The 24,132-nt window shown below is 37.5% G+C and overlaps 1 protein-coding gene across 2 annotated transcripts in view; it reads right to left on the bottom strand.

Moving 5' to 3' along the window:
• The window catches only part of LOC123457186 (histone demethylase UTY-like), a 220,854-nt gene that overhangs the window by 135,010 nt on the left and 61,712 nt on the right, over window positions 1–24,132 (bottom strand). For both annotated transcript variants that reach the window (XM_045141187.1, XM_045141188.1), the window contains exons 4-6: window positions 22,007–22,056; window positions 7,438–7,496; window positions 325–445 (exon numbers count right to left, since the gene is read on the bottom strand). In XM_045141187.1, coding sequence (XP_044997122.1) covers window positions 325–445; window positions 7,438–7,496; window positions 22,007–22,056 — 230 coding nt within the window. The remainder of the gene's footprint in view (window positions 1–324; window positions 446–7,437; window positions 7,497–22,006; window positions 22,057–24,132) is intronic.

The raw sequence follows: 24,132 nt of genomic DNA, 5'->3' as shown, positions 1-24,132 counted from the left end.
TTAAAATTCAACCACTTTTTTATGTTTATAGTCTAAATTTTTCCATATATATTTATATACATATTTCTTTCTAGGATTTTTTGAGGTAGGATACCACTGTAGCCAGAAAGAACTAAATTTCACATGGTGGTCTCAAGCTGGTCTTGAACTCAAGGCAATCTTATGACCTCTGCCTTTCAAAGGCAGGGATTAAAGGGGTAAGCCACCATGCCTGGAAAGTATTACCATTTATACTGTTACCATAAGATTCCAATATTTCTAAAATAATATTTAACAGGCTACACACAGAGAATAGCATATACCGCAAAATCTTGAACTACTTACCTTTAAACTAGATGCATAGTCTGTATTTACTTTGAACATAAATCCAAGCCGTAAATGAATTTCCTTGGCTCGACAAAAGCTGGGGTCAACATAAAGCACATCTTGAAATGCTCTAATTGCCCTGAAAAAATTTTATAAATCAAGAACTATTATAAGACAATACAGTCAATCAAAACATATCAAATCAGAAATTCAGAGGATATAGGGAATTCGAAACTAAACCAAATGGCTCTCAGACCCACCAAGTTTCAGGGACCATCTTTGAAGAGGAGACCAGAAGATGGCATGTATAGAAATATCCTGAGGCATAATTAAGTGTATATCTCCCTTTGTCCACAAAGACTGAGATTTTATTTACCCAACAGTGAACACCAATAACCAGGGAAAGGGATATTAGACAACAACCTTTATAATAAAAAAAAAATAGGTAAATAAGTAATTTTTAATGTCTAACATGACTTACAAACCATGTATTTTGTACTACATAAAAAACACTTTAAAGTAAAAGAAAAAGTACAAGAAATGTAAAATTGCTTAAATTAATGTGAATGAGTAATGTAAAAGCATTTTAGGAAACATAAACCAGGGCTAGAGAGATTGCTCAGCAGTTAGAGCCCTTACCAGCAAAGCCAAAGGACCCAGTTCAATTCTCCAGTACACATGTAAAGCCAGATGCACAAGGAGGTACATGCATGCAGAGTTCATTTGGAACAGCCAGAAAGGAGGGGTCCACATATGTCCTTTCTATCTCAACCACCCCTGATATAAGTGAATTAGCTACAAAAATGAAAAGAGCTAGATGCACAGGGTGGTGAACGCATGTGGAATGTTTGGCAGGGAATGCAGGCCAAGACACACCCATTCATATTCATTTCTTATTCTCTCATTCTCATTCTCTCAATCTCCTCTTTCTGCTTGCAAATAAATAAAATTTTGTAAAGGGGGGATGGCTGGAGCAATGGTTCAGCAGTGAAGGTGCCTGCTTTCAAAGCCAAACAACTCAGGTTTACTTAACCAGTATCCACATTCAGACACATATGTCTGGCAATCATTTGCAGTGAGAGACCCTGGCACACCTATGCACTATCCCCCTTCTCAAATAAATAAGCAAATAAATTAGTAAGTTATTTTAAAAATATTTAAAAGAGAGAAAACATAAAGAAGATCAAAATACTTTCTTCTGGAGGGGGACTTCCAGGTAAAGCTGCAGCATAGGAACTATGCCAAAAACAGCCTAATGAGGGATTTAAGCAAAACCACAGCAAAATAAACTCTTCTTCTAAAAAGTAAAGGTGTATAGTTTTTTATTAGCCACAGCAGAGAAGCAGAAGACGCCAAGGTCCACTAAAGGAAGTAAGTGGCCAGAATCCCACTGAGGCACTTGCAGCCCGTTGCCCAGCTGCAGAAGCAGAGATGAAAGAAGGGATTTTCCAACCTCATCAGCCTCCTTGCAATGTCAAGAAACCTGAAGAGGAGACAGCAGAGATCAGCCAAGGAGCTGCAGAAAGAGATACAGGTAGATCAAGCTGAGCTGTTCCAGTACAACTCGAGGCTTCCTGCACTCTCCCATCTACCATCTATCAACCATCAGAACCATGAACCTCCAGAGCATTCAGCCCCCAGCAGCAGGGCATCCACACAGCTGATCAGAACACAAGCTCCAAAGCACAAGATGAAGAAATCAAAGTGGGCACTCATCATTGGTGAGATGTAACAAGACCTACTAAGAAAAAAGCAGGTACATAGGCCTGCACTGGAAGTGCTAATCTCTCTTCCATGTCAGGGCAGGTTATGGGTTACATATTCTTGGTTGGATTTACCATTCTTAATTAAACTGTACTTGAGGTTGACTACTTTTGTCTTTGAGACTAGCAGATTTATAGAGCCTTTGTCTTTTGCTTCTGTCATTATTGGGGGCAGAGCCTGATTCATATCCAGGCTGACCTGGAACCCATTTAAAAACAAATATCTCAACCTCCCAGCTGACAGAATGATGGGTATACAGCAACACACGCCTATAGCAGGCAAACATAACACCTAGGATTACTTCTGTGGTTTGGCTGGAATACAAGAGCTATATTTGGCACCTAAAAGTCCTACTCTGAAGGTACATAAACTTAGATTTCCAAATCTAAAAGCACTACAGATTATTAGAAAACTCATGCGTCAGATCAACTCAGGATACAAAATTACAACATTATAATATAAAACACAAAGCATCAAAACAATACAATCCCACCAAAAATTATAAATCCATCAGATCCAAAGAGACTATTTACGGTGAAATGCCTGCCAAAGATTTTTTTAAAAATTCTTTTATCTATACTCAAAGAAATCAAAGAATAAACCAAAGAAGGAAAGAAAAAATTAAAGAAGAGAATAAACTCCTGAAGAAATTCCAAGAGAATACAGAAAGCCAGCTTAATGAAATAAGGAGATCATTAAGACATGAGTAAGGAAACATAAACACTAAAGAAAAACTATGCAGAAATTTTAGCTCTGAAAATCACAGACAGTGAAATAAGAAAAAACTCTGTGGAATGTCTCACCAGTAGAACAGATAAAGGAGAGAGCAGAATATCTAAACTAGAAGACCACGTGGCAGACCTAATACAGTCCAACCAAAAAAGAAAGGCAAGCAAATAGGAAGGTATGAGTGGGAATTTCAAGATATCCAGGACACTGTGAAAAGTTCAAACATAAGAATTCAGGGTATAGTAGAAAGAGAAGAATTTCACTCCAAAGGCATAGAAGGTATTTTCAACAAAATCATAGAAGAAAAATTTCCCCAAATTGGGAAACAAATACCAATGTCGATACAAGAAGCTTTAGAAACCAAACAGACATAACCTGGAAATAACCTCTTCTTGCCATATTATAATTAAACTACTAAACACACAAACCAAAGAAAATATATTGAAAACAGTTCGAGAGAAAAAGCAAGTCACCTACAAAGGCATGTCCATCAAAATAACAGCAGATTGCTCAACACAAACTTTAAAAGCCAGAAGCACTTGGAATGACATATTCAAAGTTATGAAAGATAAAAACTGTCAACAACATTATTTTATCATAGAAAGATATTGATCCAAATTGATGGAGAAACAATGACATCCCTCAAAAAAAAGCAGTCAAAATAATTTATGACAACTAAACCAGCTCTACAGAAAATACTTGAAGGAATCATTGACACTGAAGAGAAGGCAAGACACACACAGGAGGAAATAGGAAAGAATAAACCATACTTAAATAATGGTTAAAACAAGTGACAAAAGGGGAAACAGGGAGCACTATGAAACAAAAAGAATGGAGAGGGTAAATACATATCTTTCAATAATTACTTTTAATATCAATGGCTTCAATGCTGCAACCAAAAGACAAAGGCTAAGGTGGAGAAACGGCTTAGCAGTTAAACTTTTTTTCCTGCAAAGCCTAATGACCTCGGGTCAATTCTCCAGAAATCACGTAATCCAGATGCATAAGATAGTACATGTGTCTGGAGTTCATTTGCAGTGGCTGGAGGCTAAGATGTACCTGTTCTTTCCCTCAATCTCTCCCCCCCCCCCCCAATCTCTCTCTTTCCCTCTCTCATTCTCTCAAATAAATAAATAACATACATAAACTAAAATTTAAAAAGAAGGCTTGCACACTGGATTAAAAGGCAGGATCCTGCCACTTGTTTCCTCCACAAAACTAACTGTTTTGGAAAATGCTATTTCAAGCAAATGGGCATGGGAAACAAGCAAGGGTTGCTATCTTAACATCTGATAATACAGATTTCAAACCAACATTAGTGAGGAAAGATTAAGAAGGCCACTTTATTGGGGCATGGTGACTCATGCCTTTAATTCCAGCCCTCGGAAGGCAGAGATAGGAGAATTACCAAGAGTTCAAGGCCACCCTGAAACTACATAGTTAATTCCAGGTCAGCCTGGATCAGAGTGAGACCCTACCTCGCAAAACCAAAATAAATTAATAAATAAATAAATGGAAGAAAAGAAAGAAAAAAAAAAAGAAGGTCACTTTATACTGATTCAATACTAAGTGTAAAAGCACCTAATGTGGGGGAATCCCAATTTCATCAAAGCAACAGTACTAGACTTAAGATCACAAATAACACCAAACACAATTGTAGTGGATGATTTCAGTACCACACTATCATCAACAGACAGGTCATCCTGGCAAAAAAAAAAAAATGAACAAAAAGACATCTAGACTAAACAATGTCATGGAAAAAATGGACCTAACAGATATCTACAGAACATTCCATCCAAATGCTGCAGATTACACATTGTTCTCAGCAGCACGTGAAACATTTTCTAAAATAGACCACATATTAGGACACAAAGTAAATCTTAACGAATATACGAAAGTTGAAATAATATCTTATACTCTATCTGAGCATAGAGGGATTAAATTACAAATCAACAACAACATAAGAAAAAAAACACTACAGAGCATACACAAATTCATGGAGACTAAACAGCACACTATTAAATGATGAATACATCATTGAACAAATCAAAAGGAAATGAATAAATTTGTAGTATCAAATGTTTAGGAGACTACAACATAACAAAACCTTTGGGACACAATAAAGGCAGTCCGAAGAGGGAAATTTATAGCTCTCAGTGGTTACATTAAAAAATTAGAGAGTTCACAATAAACACTTTAACCTGTCACCTTAAGACCTTGGGGAGGAAAAAAAAAAAAACAAGAAAACCAAAATTCAGTAGATGAGAAGTAGTACTAAAGATTTGGGCAGAAATTAAAGTTATAGAAACCATTTTAAAAAATTCAAAGAATCAATGAAACAAAGAGTTGATTCTTTGTAAGAATGAAGAAGATTAATAAACCTGTAGCAAATCTGACCATAAAAGAGCAAAAATTAATAAAATTAGAAATGATAAAGGCACATTATGACAGACACAAAAGAAATTCAGAAAATCATAAGGACACACTTTAATAATATATATGGCTCTACATTTAGAAATCTAAAAGAAACCAATGATTTCCTTGATTCATGTGACCTACCAAAATTAAAACTAGATGAGATAAACCATTTAAATAGACCAAAAGATCCAGGCAGTTATAAAAAGTCTCCCAACAAAAAAAGTAGAGGCATAGATGGAACACTGGTGAATTTTATGAGACCTTCATAGAAGATATGATATCACTGTTTCTCAAAACTTTTCTATAAAATAGAAAAGGAAGAAATTCTACTAAACTCCTTCTACAGAGCCAGCAGCACCCTGACATCACAACCAGACAAAGACAGAACAAAATAAGAAAATTAGAGAGCAACCTCCCTCATAAACATGGATGCAAAAATTCTCAACAAAAAAATTCTCAACCAAAAAGTGGTAATACAATGACTACAACTAGCATTAAACAAAGACTATCATTCTGTAAGTTCAGAAGTGTGAAATCTTTGAATAGAATCCTTAAGAATTGTAGAAATGTTAAATTGGTACTAGTTTAGTCATGTTTAGTTGATGTTTTACTATTTGTTTGTTGTATGTTTTGCTTTAATCAAGACAATGCCTCAGTTTAGTCGAAGCTGACCTGGACCTCAAATTTTAGACCCAGGGACTGGAGGAATGGCATGGGAATCAATGCATTTGCCTGCAAACCCAAAGAAACCAGGTTCAATTCCCCAGGATCCACGTTAGCCAGATGCACAAGGGGGTGCATGTATGAAGTTCATTTGCAATGTCTGGAGGCCCTGGTGGGGCCATTCTCTCTCTTTCTCTCTCTCCCTCTCTCTCCTCCTTCCCTCCCGTCTTCCCTCCTCCCTGTATCTCCCTTCCTCTTTCTCTGTCAAATAAAGATTTTTAAAAAATAAATAAAATATTTTTTAATTATAGGCCCAGGATGGCTTTGAATTCCCATTCCCAGCTTATTCATAGCTTGAAATATGGCTTACTACAAAAGAATGCATTGGGTTAGGCAATATATAATTACAGCAATGAATAATAATTAAAACATCTATAAAACATAAATTACTGAGATATAGTTGAGTAATAATACACCTAACCTACTAAGTAACTGAAAATAAAAGAAAAACAAGTAGTAGGAGAAATTACACGATGTAAATTACTTATTTTGGGGAATTCATAGTTGTCAAATAGTTGTTACTGCATATTTAAAAACTATGTTATAAATATTTAGTGTAGTGTACACGTTGGAAAATCTTGACCATACACTGATACAATTTCTTTGGGATTCTCACAACACTGGAATTGGGTACTGAAAGGAGCTAAAATGTTTCCTATACTTCATTATGTCATGATCATAGTTAATCTTCAATGCTGAATTTTAACTACAAATGGAAATGTTCTAAAATATTGAAGGATTATAACTAATCCAGCAGTTATATAAAATCCATAAAAGTAATTATTTTTATAACCATGTTATAATGTACCTGTTGTGACCATTTGACATTAGTCCCCTAAATGTTTTCATGTTGGTTTAATGTTTATGGGCTTCTGGAAAGTGATTAAATCATGACAAACCACACCTAATCAAAGGATTAATCCACAAGAGGAATCAAAATTGGATGGTAATATGAGAAGACATAGAATTTTTTGTGGTGGGCTGTATCTTGCCCTCTGTCTGCTTCCTGATCAATATGAAATAAATAACTTAGCTGTGAAATGTCCTTCTGCTCATGAAGGCTAGAACCAATAATTCACATATAGATTTGTACAACTGTGAACCAAATTAGAATATCTTCATTTTAAAATGTTGCTCATAAACCAGGCATGGTGGAACATGCCTTTAACACCACTTGGGAGGCAGAGATAGGAGAATGACCATCAATTTGAGATCATCTTAAGACTACATAGTGAATTCCATGTCAGAGTATAATAGAACAAGAACCTCCCATTTAAAAAAAAAAAAAGATTGCTGTTAGAAATATTTCCCAACAAAAAAACTAACACTTTTGCCAATATACTCCAATGTGCAGATAAGGATAAATTTTCATTTAAAATATTAAGTGGTAAAAATGGTCCTACTGTAAGCATGATTATACACATTGAAGATATATATTTATTATGCTCATCACAGTTTACTAAAATTAAAAAAAAAATGAGATAGAATAAAACTTACCAATGAAATGCATTGTAGTAGAAGTAGACCAAGCCAAGACCATAAAGAAATGGAGCATTCTGCAAGACAAAATATCTTTCAATAAGTTACTATGATACATAAAAAATCAAGCATAGTGATGAGTTAAGAATTAAATATATTAGCCAGTATCATATTGTTGATAAAAGACATAACAAGTCAAAGCAGTAAAGCCAAACAATAATGAGAAATATTTTGGTGTTTTTTTAATCAGCCCATGCTAAGGCAAAAGAAGGAAAAATATGCCAGAACACTGTAGAAAGTAAGTTTTTAAAGGAAAATCAGTAAAGAAATAAATCAACACACTGTTGCCTATGTACCCAAAACTCTAGTTTCTTCATTGTAAACCATCAATTTTATAGGTACTTAAAATTAAAGATAAGCCATCATTACCACAACATATTTTAGAATTAAATGAAACAAACAGTAATTCCCAAAACACATATAGGCAAAAGACTTTTTTCAGGATTTAATTATCATTAATTCTTTTCAAAGCATATGTATATATATATTTAATGGTCATATATTACTTCAATTTTATGCTGCCTTAGCATCCTTTTCTTTTTGTTTTTGTTTTTTGAGGTAGGGTCTCACACTTTAGCCCAGGCTGACCTAGAATTCACTATGTAGTCTCAGAGTGGCCTTGAACTCACAGCAATCCTCCTACCTCTGTCTCCTGAGTGCTAGTATTAAAGGTGTGCACCACCAAACCCAGTTCATATTTTGTTTGTTTGGCTTTTGGAGATAGGGTCTCACTCTACCCCAGGTTGACCTGGAATTCACTCTAGTCTCAGGGTGGCCTCAAACTCATGGCAATCCTCCTACCTCCACCTCCCAAGTGTTGGGATTAAAGGAATGTGCCACCACACCCAGCTATTTTTTTATTTATTTGCAAGTATTGAGAAGAGAGTCAGAGAGAGAAAGAGAGACTGAGAGGGAGAGAAAGGGAAGGAGAGAGAAAACAAGTACTCCAGGGCCTCTAGCCACTGCAATGATCTCCATATGCATGGCCCACCACAGTCCTCTGGCTTTATAGGGTTCTGGAGAATCAAATCCAGGCTTGGCAAACAAACATCTTAACAACTGAGCAATCTCTCCACTCCCTCTTTTTTTTGAGATACCATTTACTCTAATCCAGGCTAACCTGGATTTAGTCTTAAGATTGGTCTTGAACTCACAGCAACCCTCTTACCACTTCCTCTCAAGTGCTAGGATTAAAGGCATGCACTTCAGGATACTAAAGCTTTTTACCTGGATGTAGCTATAATTCTGTCAGCACAGGCTTAGTGATTTACATTCTAAACTAAGTCTTTTATGCAATAGTAATGGCTTGTTCTATTTTTAAATTAACGGAAGATGCAAAAATATGTACATTTATAACACAAGAAACACAAAAAATCAAGGCAATATAAATACACCAAAAAGCATTAATGCATCAGAAATGACCTTCAGTGAGGCTGATTTAGAGGAAATGCCTGAGAAAAATTTCAAAAGAATGACTATAAATATGTTCAAAAAAAATCAAAGAGGAAATTAAAGAAATGAAATAAGACACAGGAAACCAATTTAATGAAACAAGGAGGTCAACACACAACATAAATAAGGAAATAGAAATAATAAAGAAAAACCATTCAGAATTACTAGCAATGAAGAACACAGTCAATGAAATTAAAAACACTATAGGGGCTGGAGAGATGGCTTAGTGGTTAAGTGCTTGCCTGTAAAGCCTGAGGACCCCGGTTCGAGGCTCAATTCCCCAGGACCCACATTAGCCAGATGCACAAGGGGGTGCACATATCTGGAGTTCATTTGCAGTGGCTGGAGGCCCTCATGCGCCCATTCTCTCTCTCTCTCTCTCTCTCTCTCTCTCTCTCTCTCTCTCTGCCTCTTTCTGTCTGTCTCTCTCAAATAAATAAATAAGTAAAATTTTTTTTAAAAAAGAGGATTGCCATGAGTTGGAATCCAGCCTGAGCTAAACATGAGTTAAAAAAAAAAAAAAACACTATAGAAAATCTCACCAATACACTGGGAAAAGGACAGGACAGAATATCTAAGCTAGAACACCAGGTAGCATATCTAATATAGTCCAACAAAGAGACAGATAAACCAATAGGAAAGTATGAATGGGAATTTCAAGATATTCAGGACACTTTGAAAAGATCAAACATAAGAATTCAGGGTATAGTAGAAGGAGAAGAGTTTCACTCCAAAGGCATAGTAGATATTTACAATGAAATCATAAAAGAAAATTTCCCAAAAAATGGGAAAGAGATGTCAATGCAGATATAGGAATCCTTTACAACACCAAACAGACAAACCCTGGAAAGAACCTCTCCTCGCCATATGATAATTAAATTACCAAACATACAAACCAAAGAAAATATATTGAAAGCAGTTAAGAGAGAAAATTCAAGTCATATACGAAGGCAAGCCCATTAGGATCATAGCAGATTGCTCAACACAAACTTTAAAAGTCAAAAGGGGGCTGGAGAGATGGCTTAGCGGTTAAGCGCTTGCCTGTGAAGCCTAAGGACCCCGGTTCGAGGCTCGGTTCCCCAGGTCCCACGTTATCCAGATGCACAAGGGGGCGCACGCGTCTGGAGTTCATTTGCAGTGGCCGGAGGCCCTGGTGTGCCCATTCTGTCTCTCTCTCTATCTGCCTCTTTCTCTCTCTCTGTCTGTTGCTTTCAAATAAATAAAAATAAACAAAAAAAAAATTAAAAAAAAAAAAGTCAAAAGGGCTTGTAATGAGGTATTCCAAGTTCTGAAGAATAACAACTGTCAACGAAGGTTACTTTATACTGCAAAGCTATCCATTCAAAAAGACAGATAAATAAGGACATTCCACAACAAAAGCAGGCTAAAGGAATATTTGAAAATAAAAACAGCTCTACAAGAAAATGCTTGAAAGGATCCTGCATGCTGAAGAGAAAGAAAAGTACATGTACAAGGAACCTGGAAAAACAAACCATACTCAAATACCAGTTAATACAAGACAGCAAAGGTAAAACCGGAAAAAACAACAAATCAATAAAGATGGCCAGAATAAATACCAACCCACCCAAAGGTAAGAGGGCCTACTTATATGAATCCACATACACAGGCCTGCACTGGAAATGCTATTCTTTCTTCCCAACTCAGGAAAGGCTATGTACTACATTTGAAGCAGGAAAGGTTATGTGTTACATTTGAATGTTAATTCTAGGTTGGCTTTACCATTGTCAAATAAACTGAATTTTGGTGTTAACTACTGTTGCTTTTGAATGTTTCCTCTTTTTTAGGCCTTTGTCTTTTTCTTCTCTTATTAGTGGGGGCAGAATCTTATTAGTGGCCCCAGGCTGACTTGAAACCCAATTCAGAACAGAAATCTGAATCTCCTTATTGACAGGATTATGGGTATAGGGCAACACACAGTCTTAGGGACTTTGGATTTTTTTAGATTATCTGTATATTTTTAATTCCTGCACTTGTATCAATACTCTGAGCTGGTTTTGATTGGATGTATATATGGCTAGGTTGAATTTTAGAATTTGCCAGTAACTGGCTCTACTCAGTCTACTACAGTACAGTAACAGGCAAATAACACCTAGGGTCATTTCTGCTATTTCAATGGGAGTATAAGAGCTACACCTGGCACATTTAAACTCCCTGCACAGGTATTTAAAGTTGGATTGGGGGTTGAAGAGATAGTTCAGTGGTTAAGTGCTTGCCTGTGAAGCTTAAGGACCCAATTTGAGGCTGGATTCTGCAGAAACTATGTAAGCCAGATACACAAGGTGTCACATACATCTGGAGTTCATTTGCAGTGGCTGGGACACCCATTCTCTCCCTATCTATCTACTTCTTTCCCTCTCTGTCTGTAGCTCTCAAGTAAATAAATAAACTAAACAAAAAAAATTAAAGTTGGATTTTCACAGCTAATAATACTGCAGGTAATTAAAAAACCCAAGAATTAAGTTACCTCAACATGCAAAAATCTCTACATTATAATGTAAGAAACAAACAAAAACAAAAAGACAACACAGTGCTATCAAAAAATTATAAATCCTGGAAAAGCCAGGAGCGGGAGCTTCCCCTCACACCGGCTCTCTCTGTAACTCAGGAAACGTGAAGGCAGAGCAGCAGTGAGCAATGGAGGAGCAGACCACGAGGTAGAAGAACACGTGGAGCAGCGAGAGAACCAAAGCAGCTGCAGCTCCCTCCCCTCCCCCACTGCCTGAGCCCGGCTCCAGCGAAAGGAGCAGCATCTGGAGACCCAGGCACACCAACTTGAGCCAACAGCAGGACCCAAGCAGGAGCAGAGTTTGGCAGCAACATCAGTGGCTCCGGCACTGGTAACAGCAGCCCCAGCAGTAGCAGCTCCAGTCGGGGAGGCAGCGGCAGACCCAGCAGCCGCACCCAGGAGCGGCAGCCGTGGCAGACCCAGCAGCAGCAGCTTCTGTGGGAGCAGCAGCAGTGGACACAGCAGCAGCAGCTTAAGCAGCAGTGGTGGCTCCAGCAGTGGCAGCTACAGCAGCAGCAGAGGCAGGAGCAGCGGTGGATCCAGCAGCAGCAGCTTCAGCAGCAGCGGCTACAGACCCAGCAGCAGCAGCTTGAGCAGCAGTTCCAGCAGCAGGGGTGCTGATCTGCAGGGCCACACTTGCCAGGCTCGGTTTGCTCCACAGGAAAAGCCAGTGCCCAGCTCCAGAAATCATACCAGCAGCCTGATGACCCAGGCAGCAACTTGACTGAGACCAAAATCATGCAAGATAACTGGGATTGCACCAGGGAAGGGTCTCACTTGGTCGCAAGCTGACTTGGATCCCTCAACAGACCAGAAATCTTAACCTCTTTATTGATAGAGGATCTGGTCGTTATAATAACTACTCTTGCATACATACTCAGGGCTGTTTTTGATTGAATGTGTACAGTGTTTAAACTTTAGAATCTACTGGTATTTTATTCCACTCAGCCTGCTTGAATACTCCTATAGCAGGGAAACTCAACACCTAAGAACATCTTTGTAGATACTCTGAGAGTCTTAAGAGCCACACCTCACACCTTAAGCTACTAGCCTGAAAATATGTAACATCAAATCAATTGATACAGCTAAGAATACCCAGCTAGCTAGAAAATCCAAGCATTAACTTAATCCAAGATGCAAAAATATATACATTATGACACAAGAAACACTAAAAAGCAAGAAAATATAAATCCACCTAAAAGTATTAATGCATCAGAAATGTCCTCCAGCGAGAAGAACTTAGAGGAAATGCCTGAGAAAGAGTCCAAAAGAATGATTATAAATATGTTCAAAGAGGTCAAAGAACAAATCAAAATAAACAAAGAAGAAATCAAAGAGGAAATCAAAGGAAGCAAAGAAGACACAGGACACCAATTTAATGAAATAAAGAAGGCAATACAAGACATAAATAAGGAAATAGAAATAATAAAGAAAAACCAGTCAGAATTACTAGCAATGAAGAACACAGTTAATGAAATAAAAATCTCTGTAGAAAATCTCACCAGTAGGATGGATGAGGGAGAGGACATAATATCTAAGCTAGAAGACCAGGTGGCAGATCTAATACAGTCCAACAAAGAGAAACACAAGCTTATACAAAAGTATGAGTGGGAATTTCAAGATATTCGGGACACTATGAAAAGATCCAATATAAGAAATCAGGGCATAGCAGAAGGAGAAGAATTCCACTCCAAAGGCATAGTAGGTGTCTTCAACAAAATCATAGAAAATTACCCCAAATTGGGAAAGAGGTGCCAATGCAGATACAGGAAGCCTTTAAAACCCCAGCCAGACAAAACCCGGAAGGAATCTCTCCTCGCCATATTAAAATCAAACTTCCAAACACACACACCAAAGAAAAAATATTGAAAGCACTTAGAGAGAAAAATCAAGTTACCTACAAAAACAAGCCCATCAGGATTACAGCAGATTATTCAACACAAACTTTTAAAGCCAGAAGGGCTTGGAGTGATATATTCCAAGTTCTGAAAGATAAAAACTGTCAACCAACGTTACTTTATCCTGCAAAGTTATCCATTCAAATAGACAGAGAAATAAGGACATTCCATGACAAAAGCAGATTAAAAGAGTATTTGAAGACAAAACCAACTCTACAGAAAAGACTTGATAGAATCCTCCATGCTGAAGAAAAGGAAAAGCATACATATAAGGAACCTAGAAAAAACAAGCAATACTGAAATACTAGTTAACAGAAGAGAGCACAGGTAGAACCGGAACTACAAAAAAAAAAAAATGGCAAACATAAATACACACCTTTCAATAATATCTCTTAATATCAACGGCCTCAATGCCGCAATGAAAAGACATAGGTTTGCAGACTGGGTTAAAAAGCAGGATCGTACAATTTGTTGTCTCCTAGAAACTCACCTTTCTACAAAGGATAGACATTATCTTAGGATGAAAGGTTGGAAGATGGTGTTTCAAGAAAATGGGCCTAGAAAACAAGCAGGGGTTGCTATCCTAATATCTGACAAGGTAGACTTTAGTCCAACGTTAGTCAAGAAAGATAAGGACGGTCACTTTATATTGATTAAGGGCACACTCCAACAGGAGGACATTACAATCCTAAACATATATGCACCTAACATGGGGCTCCCAAATTCGTCAAACAAACACTATTAGAACTAAGGTCACACATAACACCAAACACAGTGGTGGTGGGTGACTTTTAAAACCTCACTATCATCAATTAACAGGTCATCACAGGAAAAAATAAACAGAGAGGCAACTGGACTAAATGAGGTCATAGAAGGAATGGACTTAACAGATACATACAGGACATTTCATCCAAAGGCTGTAGAATATACATTCTTTTCAGCAGCACATGGAACATTCTCTAAAATAGACCATATATTAGGACACAAAGCAAATCTTAACAAGCTCAGGAAAATTGAAATAATTCCTTGCATTCTATCTGACCACAATGGAATTAAACTACAAATCAGTAGCAAGAAAGGCTATAGAACATACACAAAATCATGGAAACTAAACAATACACTACTAAATGATGAATGAGTCAATGAAGAAATCAAGAAGGAAATCAAAAAATTTATAGAGTCAAATGATAATGACAACGCAACATACCAAAATCTCTGGGACACAATGAAGGCAGTTCTAAGAGGTAAATTTATAGCCTTAAGTGCCTATATTAAGAAATTAGAAAGGTCTCAAGTAAACGACCTAATGCTTCACCTTAAAGCCTTGGAAAAAGACAAACAAGGCAAACCAAAAATCAGTAGACAGGAAGAAATAATTAAGATTAGGGCAGAAATTAATGAAATAGAAACAAAAAGAACAATCCAAAGAATTAATGAAACAAAGAGTTGGTTCTTTGAAAGGATAAACAAGATTGATAAACCCTTAGCAAATCTGACCAAAAGAAAGAGAGAAGAGACACAAATTAATAAAATCAGAGATGAACAAGATAACATCACAACAGATTCCAGAGTCATTCAAAAAATCATAGGGACATACTATAAAAGCATATACTCCACAAAGTATGAATATCTGAAAGAAATGGATGATTTCCTTGATCTATCTGACCTACCTAAATTAAATCAAAATGAGATTAATCACTTATATAGACCTATCACAAACATGGAGGTCCGAGCAGTTATCAATAACCTCCCAACTAAAAAAAGCCCGAGCCCAGAAGGATTCACTGCTGAATCTTACCAGACATTCAAGGAAGAGCTAACACCATTGCTTCTTAAGCTTTTCCAGGAAATAGAAAAAGAAGGAATTCTACCAAACTCTTTCTATGAGGCCAGCATCACCCTGATACCAAAACCAGGCAAAGATAGAACCAAAAAAGAAAACTACAGACCAATCTCCCTCATGAACATAGATGGAAAAATTCTCAACAAAATATTGGCAAACAGAATACAAGAGTATATCAAAAAGATCATTCACCCTGACCAAGTAGGCTCTATCCCAGAGATGCAGGGATGGTTCAACATATGCAAATCTATAAATGTAATACATTACATAAACGGGTTGAAGGACAAAAATCACATGATCATTTCATTAGACGCAGAGAAAGCATTTGACAAAATCCAACATCCCTTCATGATTAAAAGTCCTACAGAGACTGGGAATAGAAGGGACATATCTCAATATAATAAAGGCTATTTATGAAAAGCCTACAGCCAACATATTACTAAATGAGGAAAAACTGGAAGCTTTCCCACTAAAATCAGGAACAAGACAAGGGTGTCCACTGTCCCCACTTTTATTTAATATAGTTTTGGAAGTCTTAGCCATAGCAATAAGGCAAGAGACACACATAAAAGGGATACAAATTGGAAAGGAAGAGATCAAGTTATCATTATTTGCAGATGACATGATTCTATACATAAAAGACCCTAAAGACTCTACTAGCAAACTGATAGAGCTGATCAAAACCTACAGCAATGTAGCAGAATACAAAATAATACACAGAAATCAGTAGCCTTCATATATGCTAACAACAAACACACAGAGGATGAAATCAGAGAATCACTCCCAGTTGCATCAAAAAAAATAAAGTACCTTGGAATAAACCTAACCAAGGAAGTAAAGAATCTCTACAATGAGAACTTTAAAACACTCATGCAAGAAATTGCAGAAGACACTAGAAAGTGGAGAAACATCCCTTGTTCCTGGATTGGAAGAATCAATATTGTGAAAATGGCAATCTTACCAAAAGCAATCTACACATTTAATGCAATCCCTATCAAAATTCCAAAGGCTTTCTTCATGGAAATAGAAAAAACAATCCAAAAATTCATTTGGAATCACAAAAAACCTCGAATATCAAAAATAATACTGAGCAACAAAAATAAGGCTGGTGGTATCACCATACCTGATTTTAACCTATACTACAGAGCCATAGTAACAAAAACAGCATGGTACTGGCACAAAAACAGACATGTAGATCAGTGGAACAGAATAGAGGACCCAGATGTAAGCCCAAGTAGCTATAGCCACCTGATATTTGATAAAAATGCCAAAAATACTCATTGGAGAAGAGACAGCCTCTTTAGCAAATGGTGTTTTGAAAACTGGATATATATCTGCAGAAGGATGAAAATAGATTCTTCTCTCTCGCCATGCACAAGAATTAAGTCCAAGTGGATTAAAGACCTTAACATCAGACCTGAAACTCTGAAACTGCTAGAGGAAAAAGTAGGGGAAACCCTTCAACATATTGGTCTTGGCAAAGACTTTCTGAATACAACCCCAATTGCTCAGGCAATAAAACCACAGATTAATCACTGGAATCTCATGAAATCACAAAGATTTTGCACTGCAAAGGACACAGTGAAAAAAGCAAAGAGACAACCTACAGAATGGGAAAAAATCTTCGCCTGCTATGTATCTGATAAAGGATTAATATCTAGGATATACAAAGAACTGAAAAAGGTAAATAATAAGGAATCAAACAAGCCAATCAAAAAATGGGCTATGAAGCTAAATAGAGCATTCTCAAAGGAAGAAATACGAATGGCATATAAGCATCTAAAAAAATGTTCTACGTCAGTAGTCATCAGGGAAATGCAGATTAAAACTACATTGAGATTCCATCTCACTCCTGTCAGATTGGCCACCATCATGAAAACAAACGATCATAAATGTTGGCGAGGATGTGGAAAAAAAGGAACCCTTCTACACTGCTGGTGGGAATGCAATCTGGTCCAGCCATTGTGGAAAACAGTGTGGAGGTTCTTAAAACAGCTAAAGATTGATCTACCATATGACCTAGCTATAGCACTCCTAGGCATATATCCAAAGGACTCATCTCATTCCTTAGCAGTACGTGCTCTACCATGTTTATTGCTGCTCAATTTATAATAGCCGGGAAATGGAACCAGCCTCGGTGTCCCTCAACTGATGAGTGGATAATGAAGATGTGGCACATTTATACAATGGAGTTCTACTCAGCAGTAAAGAAAAATGAAGTTATGAAATTTGCAGAAAAATGGATGGACCTGGAAAGGATTATAGTAAGTGAGGTAACCCAGGCCCAGAAAGCCAAGCGCCACATGCTCTCTCTCATATGTGGATCCTAAGTACAGATGATTGGGCTTCTGCATGAGAACGATAATACTTAGTAGCAGAGGCCAGTAAGTTGAAAAGGAGACATAAAGGGAAGAGAAAGGAAGGGAGGAGGATACTGAATAGGCTAATATTGTATATATGTAATTACAATGATTGTAATGGGGAGGTAATATGAAGGAGAATGGAATTTCAAATGGGAAAGTGTGGGGGTGGGGAGGGAAGGAATTACCATGGGATATATTTTGTAATCATGGAAAATGTTAATAAAATTTTTTTTTAAAAAATTATAAATCCATCAGAAATTACCTCCGGTGAGACTGCTTTACATGACAAAGATTTCAAAAAAGTAACAGGGTAAAGAAGAAATCAAGACAATCAAAGAAGCTGAAAAACTCCCATGAAAATGAGGAAACCAACATAATGAAATAAGAAGGTCAATACAAGACATGACTAAAGAAATAGAAATTAAAAGAAAAATGCCAATTGGAAATACTGGAAAAGAAGAACGGAGTAAGTCAAATAGAAAACTCTTTAGAAGATGTCACCAGGAGAATGAATCAAGGAGAAGAAAGATTACCTAAACTAGATGACCAAGTGGCCAACAAAGACAAACACAAACTATAGGAAGGCATGAATGGAAATTTCAAGATGTTTGGGACACTATAAGGAGATAAAACATAAGAATCCAGGGCATAATAAAATGAGAAGAATTTCACTCCAAAGGTATAACAGGAATTTTCAACAAAATCATAGAAGAAAACTTCTCCCAAATAGGGACAATGATGCAAATGCACATACAGGAATCCTATAGAACAAAACAGACAAAATCCGGAAAAGAACCTCTCACCAGTATGTTATAATTAAACTGCAAAACACAAAAACCAAAGAAAATATATGGAATGCAGCTAGAGAGCAAAAAAATCAAATCCCATACTGCTGCAGTCAGGTTTGCATTGCTGTTAAAGATCACCCAACCAAAAGTGTGAAGGGGGGGGGTTAAAAAGGGTTTATTTTGGCTTACTGACTCAAGGGGAACCTCCACAATGGCAGGGGGAATGACGTCAGAGGGTGGACCCCCTGGCCAATATCAGCGGGACAATAGCAATAGGACAGTGTGCCAAACACTGACATGGGGAAACTGGCTTTAATACCCAAAAGGCCACCCTCAACAATATAGTGGCCCTGAGAAGTGGTAGTTCCAAAATCTAGATCAGCTGGAAACCTGGCATTCAGAACACCTAAGTTTATGGGGACATCAGTATCAAAGCAACACATTCCACCACTGGCCCTACAAAAATGACAACCATCCATAATGTAAAATGCAATACATTCAGTCCAACTTTAAAAGTCCCCATATTAATCCTAAAGAAGTTCCAACATCCCCATAATCCAAGGCTTTTAACAGCCAAACTAACCCCCCCCAAAAAAAAACCTCCAGCAATACATAATTTAAACAGGGCAAACACCAAACTTTGTAATGCCAAGTTCAACAATTCTAGCCAATGACAAGTCTCCATGTCCAATAATTCTGACTAGCAACAAGTCTCTGGAGTTCCAATTCCACTCCTCCAGCTAGGCTACTCACATTTCAGGAAAACTTCATTCTGGCCAACAGCTTCCTTGGAATCCATCTTGTGGTCCCAGCATTTCCACTGGGTCTCCACTGCAATCTATGGTTCATCTTCACAGCTACATTGGGTCTCCATGCAGGCATTCAGCAAACCTGCTTCACATGCCCATGGCCACTTCCAAAAACACAAGACCACAATGCAAACCCTCCCATTCCTGAATTTCTTATACTGCACAATACCAGGTAGGGTACCAATTTGTTAATCCAGGGGAGAATAAAGCAGACTTTGAAGAACAGGACACTCCTTGAGCACTCAAGACCCTTCAAAAGCATCTATATGCTTCCTATTGCCTCAGGGCAGGTCAGCTAGCCTAATCTTAAATATTGTAATCTTTCATATAATTGCATCTAAATGGCAGGGCTGGAGAGATGGCTTAGCAGTTAAGTGCTTGCCTAAGGACTCCAGTTCAAGGTTCGATTCCCCAATACCCACATAAGCCAGATGCACAGGAGGTGCAGGAATCTGGAGTTTATTTGCAGGACATGGCCATAACAATAAGCTCTCACATAAACTGCCTCTAACACAGGCCAGGCAAAGCTCTTTCTCACCTTCACAAGCCAATCCTCACAGTCCATAGTTCTCACTATACTCAGGTCTTTCAACTCTGACCAGAATAGTCCATCAAGCTGCACTTATAGCACTTCAAGGTGTCTCTTAGGCCAAGGTTTCAAATCCACATTCCTCTAGAAAATCAGCTCCAAGAGGCCAAAGCCATATAGTCAGTTGTCTAGCAGCAATCCCAGTCCTCAATATCAACTTTACTATTGCAGTCAGGTTCATATTGCTGGCAGAAATCACCCAACCCAAGAGCAGCTTGTGGGGTGGAAAAAAAAGGGGGGGGGGGGTTATTTTGGCTTTCAAACTCAAGAGGAAGCTGCACAATGGCAGTGGAAAATGGAATTCCAAGTAAATGGGTTTAGAAAACAAGTAGGGGTTGTTATCCTAATATCTGACAAGGTAGACTTCAGTTCAACATTAGTTAGGAAAGGTAAGGAAGGTCACTTTATATTGATTAAAGTCACCCTCCAACAGGAGGACATTACAATCCTAAACATATATGCACCTAAACAGGGGCTCCCAACTTCATCAAACAAATGCTATTAGAACTAAGGTCTCAGATAACACCAAACAGTTGTAGTGGGTGACTTCAACACCACATTCTCATCTATTGACAGGTCATCCTGGCAAAAAAATCAAGAGATGCATCTGGATTAAATGAGGACATAAAACAAATGGACCTAACAGGTATCTACAGAACATTTCATCCAAAAGCTGTAGAACATACATTATTTTCAGCAGCACATGGAACATGCTCTAAAATATACAGTATTTTAGGGCACAAAGCAAATTTTAACATATAAAGCAAAACCAAAATAATTCCTTGAACTCTATCTGATCACAATGGTATTAAACTACAAATCAAATTGCTAAATGCAGACAGTATTGAACTTTGAGGCTTGGCTTATGAGCTTTCTAAGGGGAAGGAAAGACTGCAAAAGACTTTGTTGGAACTGGGCTACTGGCATAAAGGCTGGCTGCAAGATTAAACTTGTAATAGACTGATGTGTTTGGCTAAAGACATTAGACTGAGAATTTTAAGATATTAAGTTGTAAAACCTCAAGCAAGTTAAAATTACAGGCATTGAGACTGATCTTAGGTTAATGAACTTGCTATTGTCAAACACAGTAGCAATCTTAAAGAAGATAGTTCAACTGCTTTACTTTAAAACGATGGAAAAGATGCCTGAGGAAGGACTATCATAGAAATGCAAACTTTCTTGGAAACAGTTGACTGTAGAAGGAACCTGATATGATTTATTTTGTCCCTAAATTAAGAATATGGCTATGTTCTGCATACCTGGTAAATCAACAGCAATAAAAGCTATTGTGCATATACAAGGTCATGGGAACTAAACAATACATGACTAAATGATGAATGGCTCTCTAATTGTCTGGAGTTCAAATGCAGTCAGTGAGGCCCTGGTGCACCAATATTCATTCATTCATTCATTCATTCTCGCTTGCTCTCTCTCTCTCTCTAATAAAAATAAAATGCATTGTAAAAAAAAAAAAAAAAGCTTTATGGCCCAGGCATGGTGGCACACGCCTTTAATCCCAGCACTTGGGAGGCAGAGGTAGGAGTATCATCATTGAGATAAAGGCCACCCTGAGACTACCTAGTGAATTCCAGGTCAGCCTGAGCTAGTGAAACCCTACCCTGAAAAACCAAAAACAAATCATGAAAGCTTCTTGTATCTGGCCTTCATTTACATGAATTTCATTATGTGTTAAATGCTCAACTGTTCATATAGACATGTTAATCATTAAAGAAATGTATGTCAAATTAGTAGAGATATCTGGCATCTTTCACAATGTCTATTTACCTCTGGCAGCAATCATCCCATGAAAACAATTATATGCCAAGTGAAAAGCAGAGTCACCTTGCAAGACTAATGCTGGAGTATTTTATTAATAGCAATAAGCCAAGAGTAATCATCAGTACCCCTCACAGTCTACACCAATGTTACTCTATTTAGCCAGTGCTATTACCAGTATACTAAAAGTGCTTGAACTTCTCCAAGTTCCTTATCCTGACTTTTAATGATTGCTTTCTCTTTTGATATTCTTGTAGACTTGTTGCAACCATGCCCTCCCTAGGACAAGCCAGACATCTAGTATAAATGTTAGTGCTCTACTAACAATACTTAATTAAGAACAAAATGTTCACATAGGAAAATGCTTTCCCCATTTCTGCATCTCTTCTTTAGAATTAGCAGTCATTAATTAAAAGAACAAGAAGCATAATTAAGTTATGTCCCCCAAAAGGAAGCAAAGTTGGCGACAAGTTTGTACTAACCTTCCAGTAGTCAGCATGTAAACTGTAGTATTTTTGATATGCAGATAAAGCTGGAAAAGGAAAAATAATTAGTCAAACTGTGTCAAGTTTTAATTTCCACAATAAGATATTCAGAAAAACTTTATGTAGAAAAACTACTCATCCATCAGCAATGACAAATACTGTGAACTGAACTTGGGGTGAAGAGGAGCCACACCTATTCTAAAGATTCTACTTAGTGGTTAAGGAACTTGCTTGTGAAGCCTAAGGAACCAAGTTAAACTCCACAGTAACCCACATAAGACAGATGCACAAGGTGGCACATGTGTCTGGAGTTTGTTTCAAGTGACTAAAGGCTCTGATGTACCCATTTTCTCCCCCACCCCTCCCTCCCTCCCTCCCTCCTTCCCCCTCTCTCTCTCTCTCTCTCTCTCTCTCTCTCTCTCTCTCTCTCTCTCACACACACACACACACACACACACACACACACACACACACACAAAATAGACTAAAATAAAATATAAAAATAGGTTTAAAGAAAAAGATTCTATAAGGCTGATTTTTAATTTTTTTTCTTGTGAAGAGTTAAAGAATCAAATGTCTAAGTTTAACTATGTTTACTAAAAATTTTACTGTGTTTAGTAAAAAGTAAAAGCCTTTTGTGATCTGAAAAGAAACCAAAGTTGGCCTGTATTTACTCTCATAAATATCCACTCATGATATGCTTTTGTTTCCAAACATTTGTGAGACTGGTAATACTTTTGAAATGTATTGAAGCAGGTTATGAACTTCCGTCAATCAAAAATATAAGAATATGAGCAAACAGCAGCTAAGACTATTTTCCCTACTCTGCTATAAACTAAGTAATATTTCCTTATATTTATAATATTTTGACAAACAAAAGGCTTTACTTTATGACTTTCTTTTGTTCTCTATCTTAAAAAAGAAAAAACACTTAAAAAACCATTTCTAGACCAAAATATATTCATTCTCCTGGGTTAGTCATAGTCACTCCTATTTGCCTCAAGAATAATCTCTTATTCCCTTTGATAAGAGAGCTGCATTTTGTATGGATATACCAAATAATGTAAGTGCTATTAGCTACAAATTTACTCAGAGATAAAAAGGAGAGAAGGAGATAAGAGAAAAGAAAGAGGTTAAAAAAAAGGAAGGACAGGAGTCTCAATTTCCTAAATTAACATTTAAAAGAGCAGAACATGGTGGCACAACCTTTTAATTCCAGCACTTGGAGGCAGAGGTAGGAGGATCAGCATGAGTTGGAGGCCACCCTTGAAAAACAGACTGATTCTAGGTCAGCTTGCAATCACTTACAGGTTATCAACCAGGTTCAATTCTGAAGCTACTTATAAGGCCAGAAGCAAAAAATGAAACAAACACATACACATAAACTAATTTTTAAAAATTTGCATGTTAGGCAGGACTGACTGAGAAAATATCCTTGAATGACCAATTTTTTTCTCTAATTCTAATTCTCTAATGTCTGCACTTCATGTAGAAGTAGTGTGGTGGTTTGAATCACGTGCCCCTTATAAACATGTGTTCTGCATGCTAGGTTCCCAGCTGATGGAGATTTTGGAATTGGCACCTCCTAGGGACAGTTTATTCTCAGGGGCAGATTTATGCATATTATAGCCAGTTTTCTCTTGCCAGTGTTTGGCACACCCTCCTGCTGTTGTCCCCTGATGCCCACCCTCTTTTCATGACATCCTTTTCCCCTGCCATCATGGAGCTTACCCTCAAGTCTGTAAGCCAAACGCATCCTTTTTTTCTCACAAGATGCTCCTGGTCAGGTGATTTCTAACAGCAAAGTGAACATGACTGTAACAGGAAAGTTGATACCAGAGGAATGGGATTGCTGCTAGACACCTGACTGGGTGGCTATGGCCTTTGGGGGCTGATTTTCAAGAGGAATGTGGAAAGATTAGAAACCTTGGCCTAGGAAATGTCTTGCAGTGCTGTAATTACAGCATGATTGACTATTCTGGTCAGAATTGAAAGACTTGAATGCAGCCGGGCGTGGTGGCGCACGCCTTTAATCCCAGCTTGCCATGAGTTCAAGGCCACCCTGAGATGACAGAGTTAATTCCAGGTCAGCCTGGACCAGAGTGAGACCCTACCTCGAAAAA

The sequence above is a fragment of the Jaculus jaculus genome (assembly GCF_020740685.1).
Source record: "Jaculus jaculus isolate mJacJac1 chromosome Y unlocalized genomic scaffold, mJacJac1.mat.Y.cur SUPER_Y_unloc_2, whole genome shotgun sequence".
Taxonomy (NCBI): Eukaryota; Metazoa; Chordata; class Mammalia; order Rodentia; family Dipodidae; genus Jaculus; species Jaculus jaculus.
The sequence above is the reverse complement of the archived record's forward strand: the minus strand, read 5'-3'. Positions and strand labels throughout refer to the sequence as shown.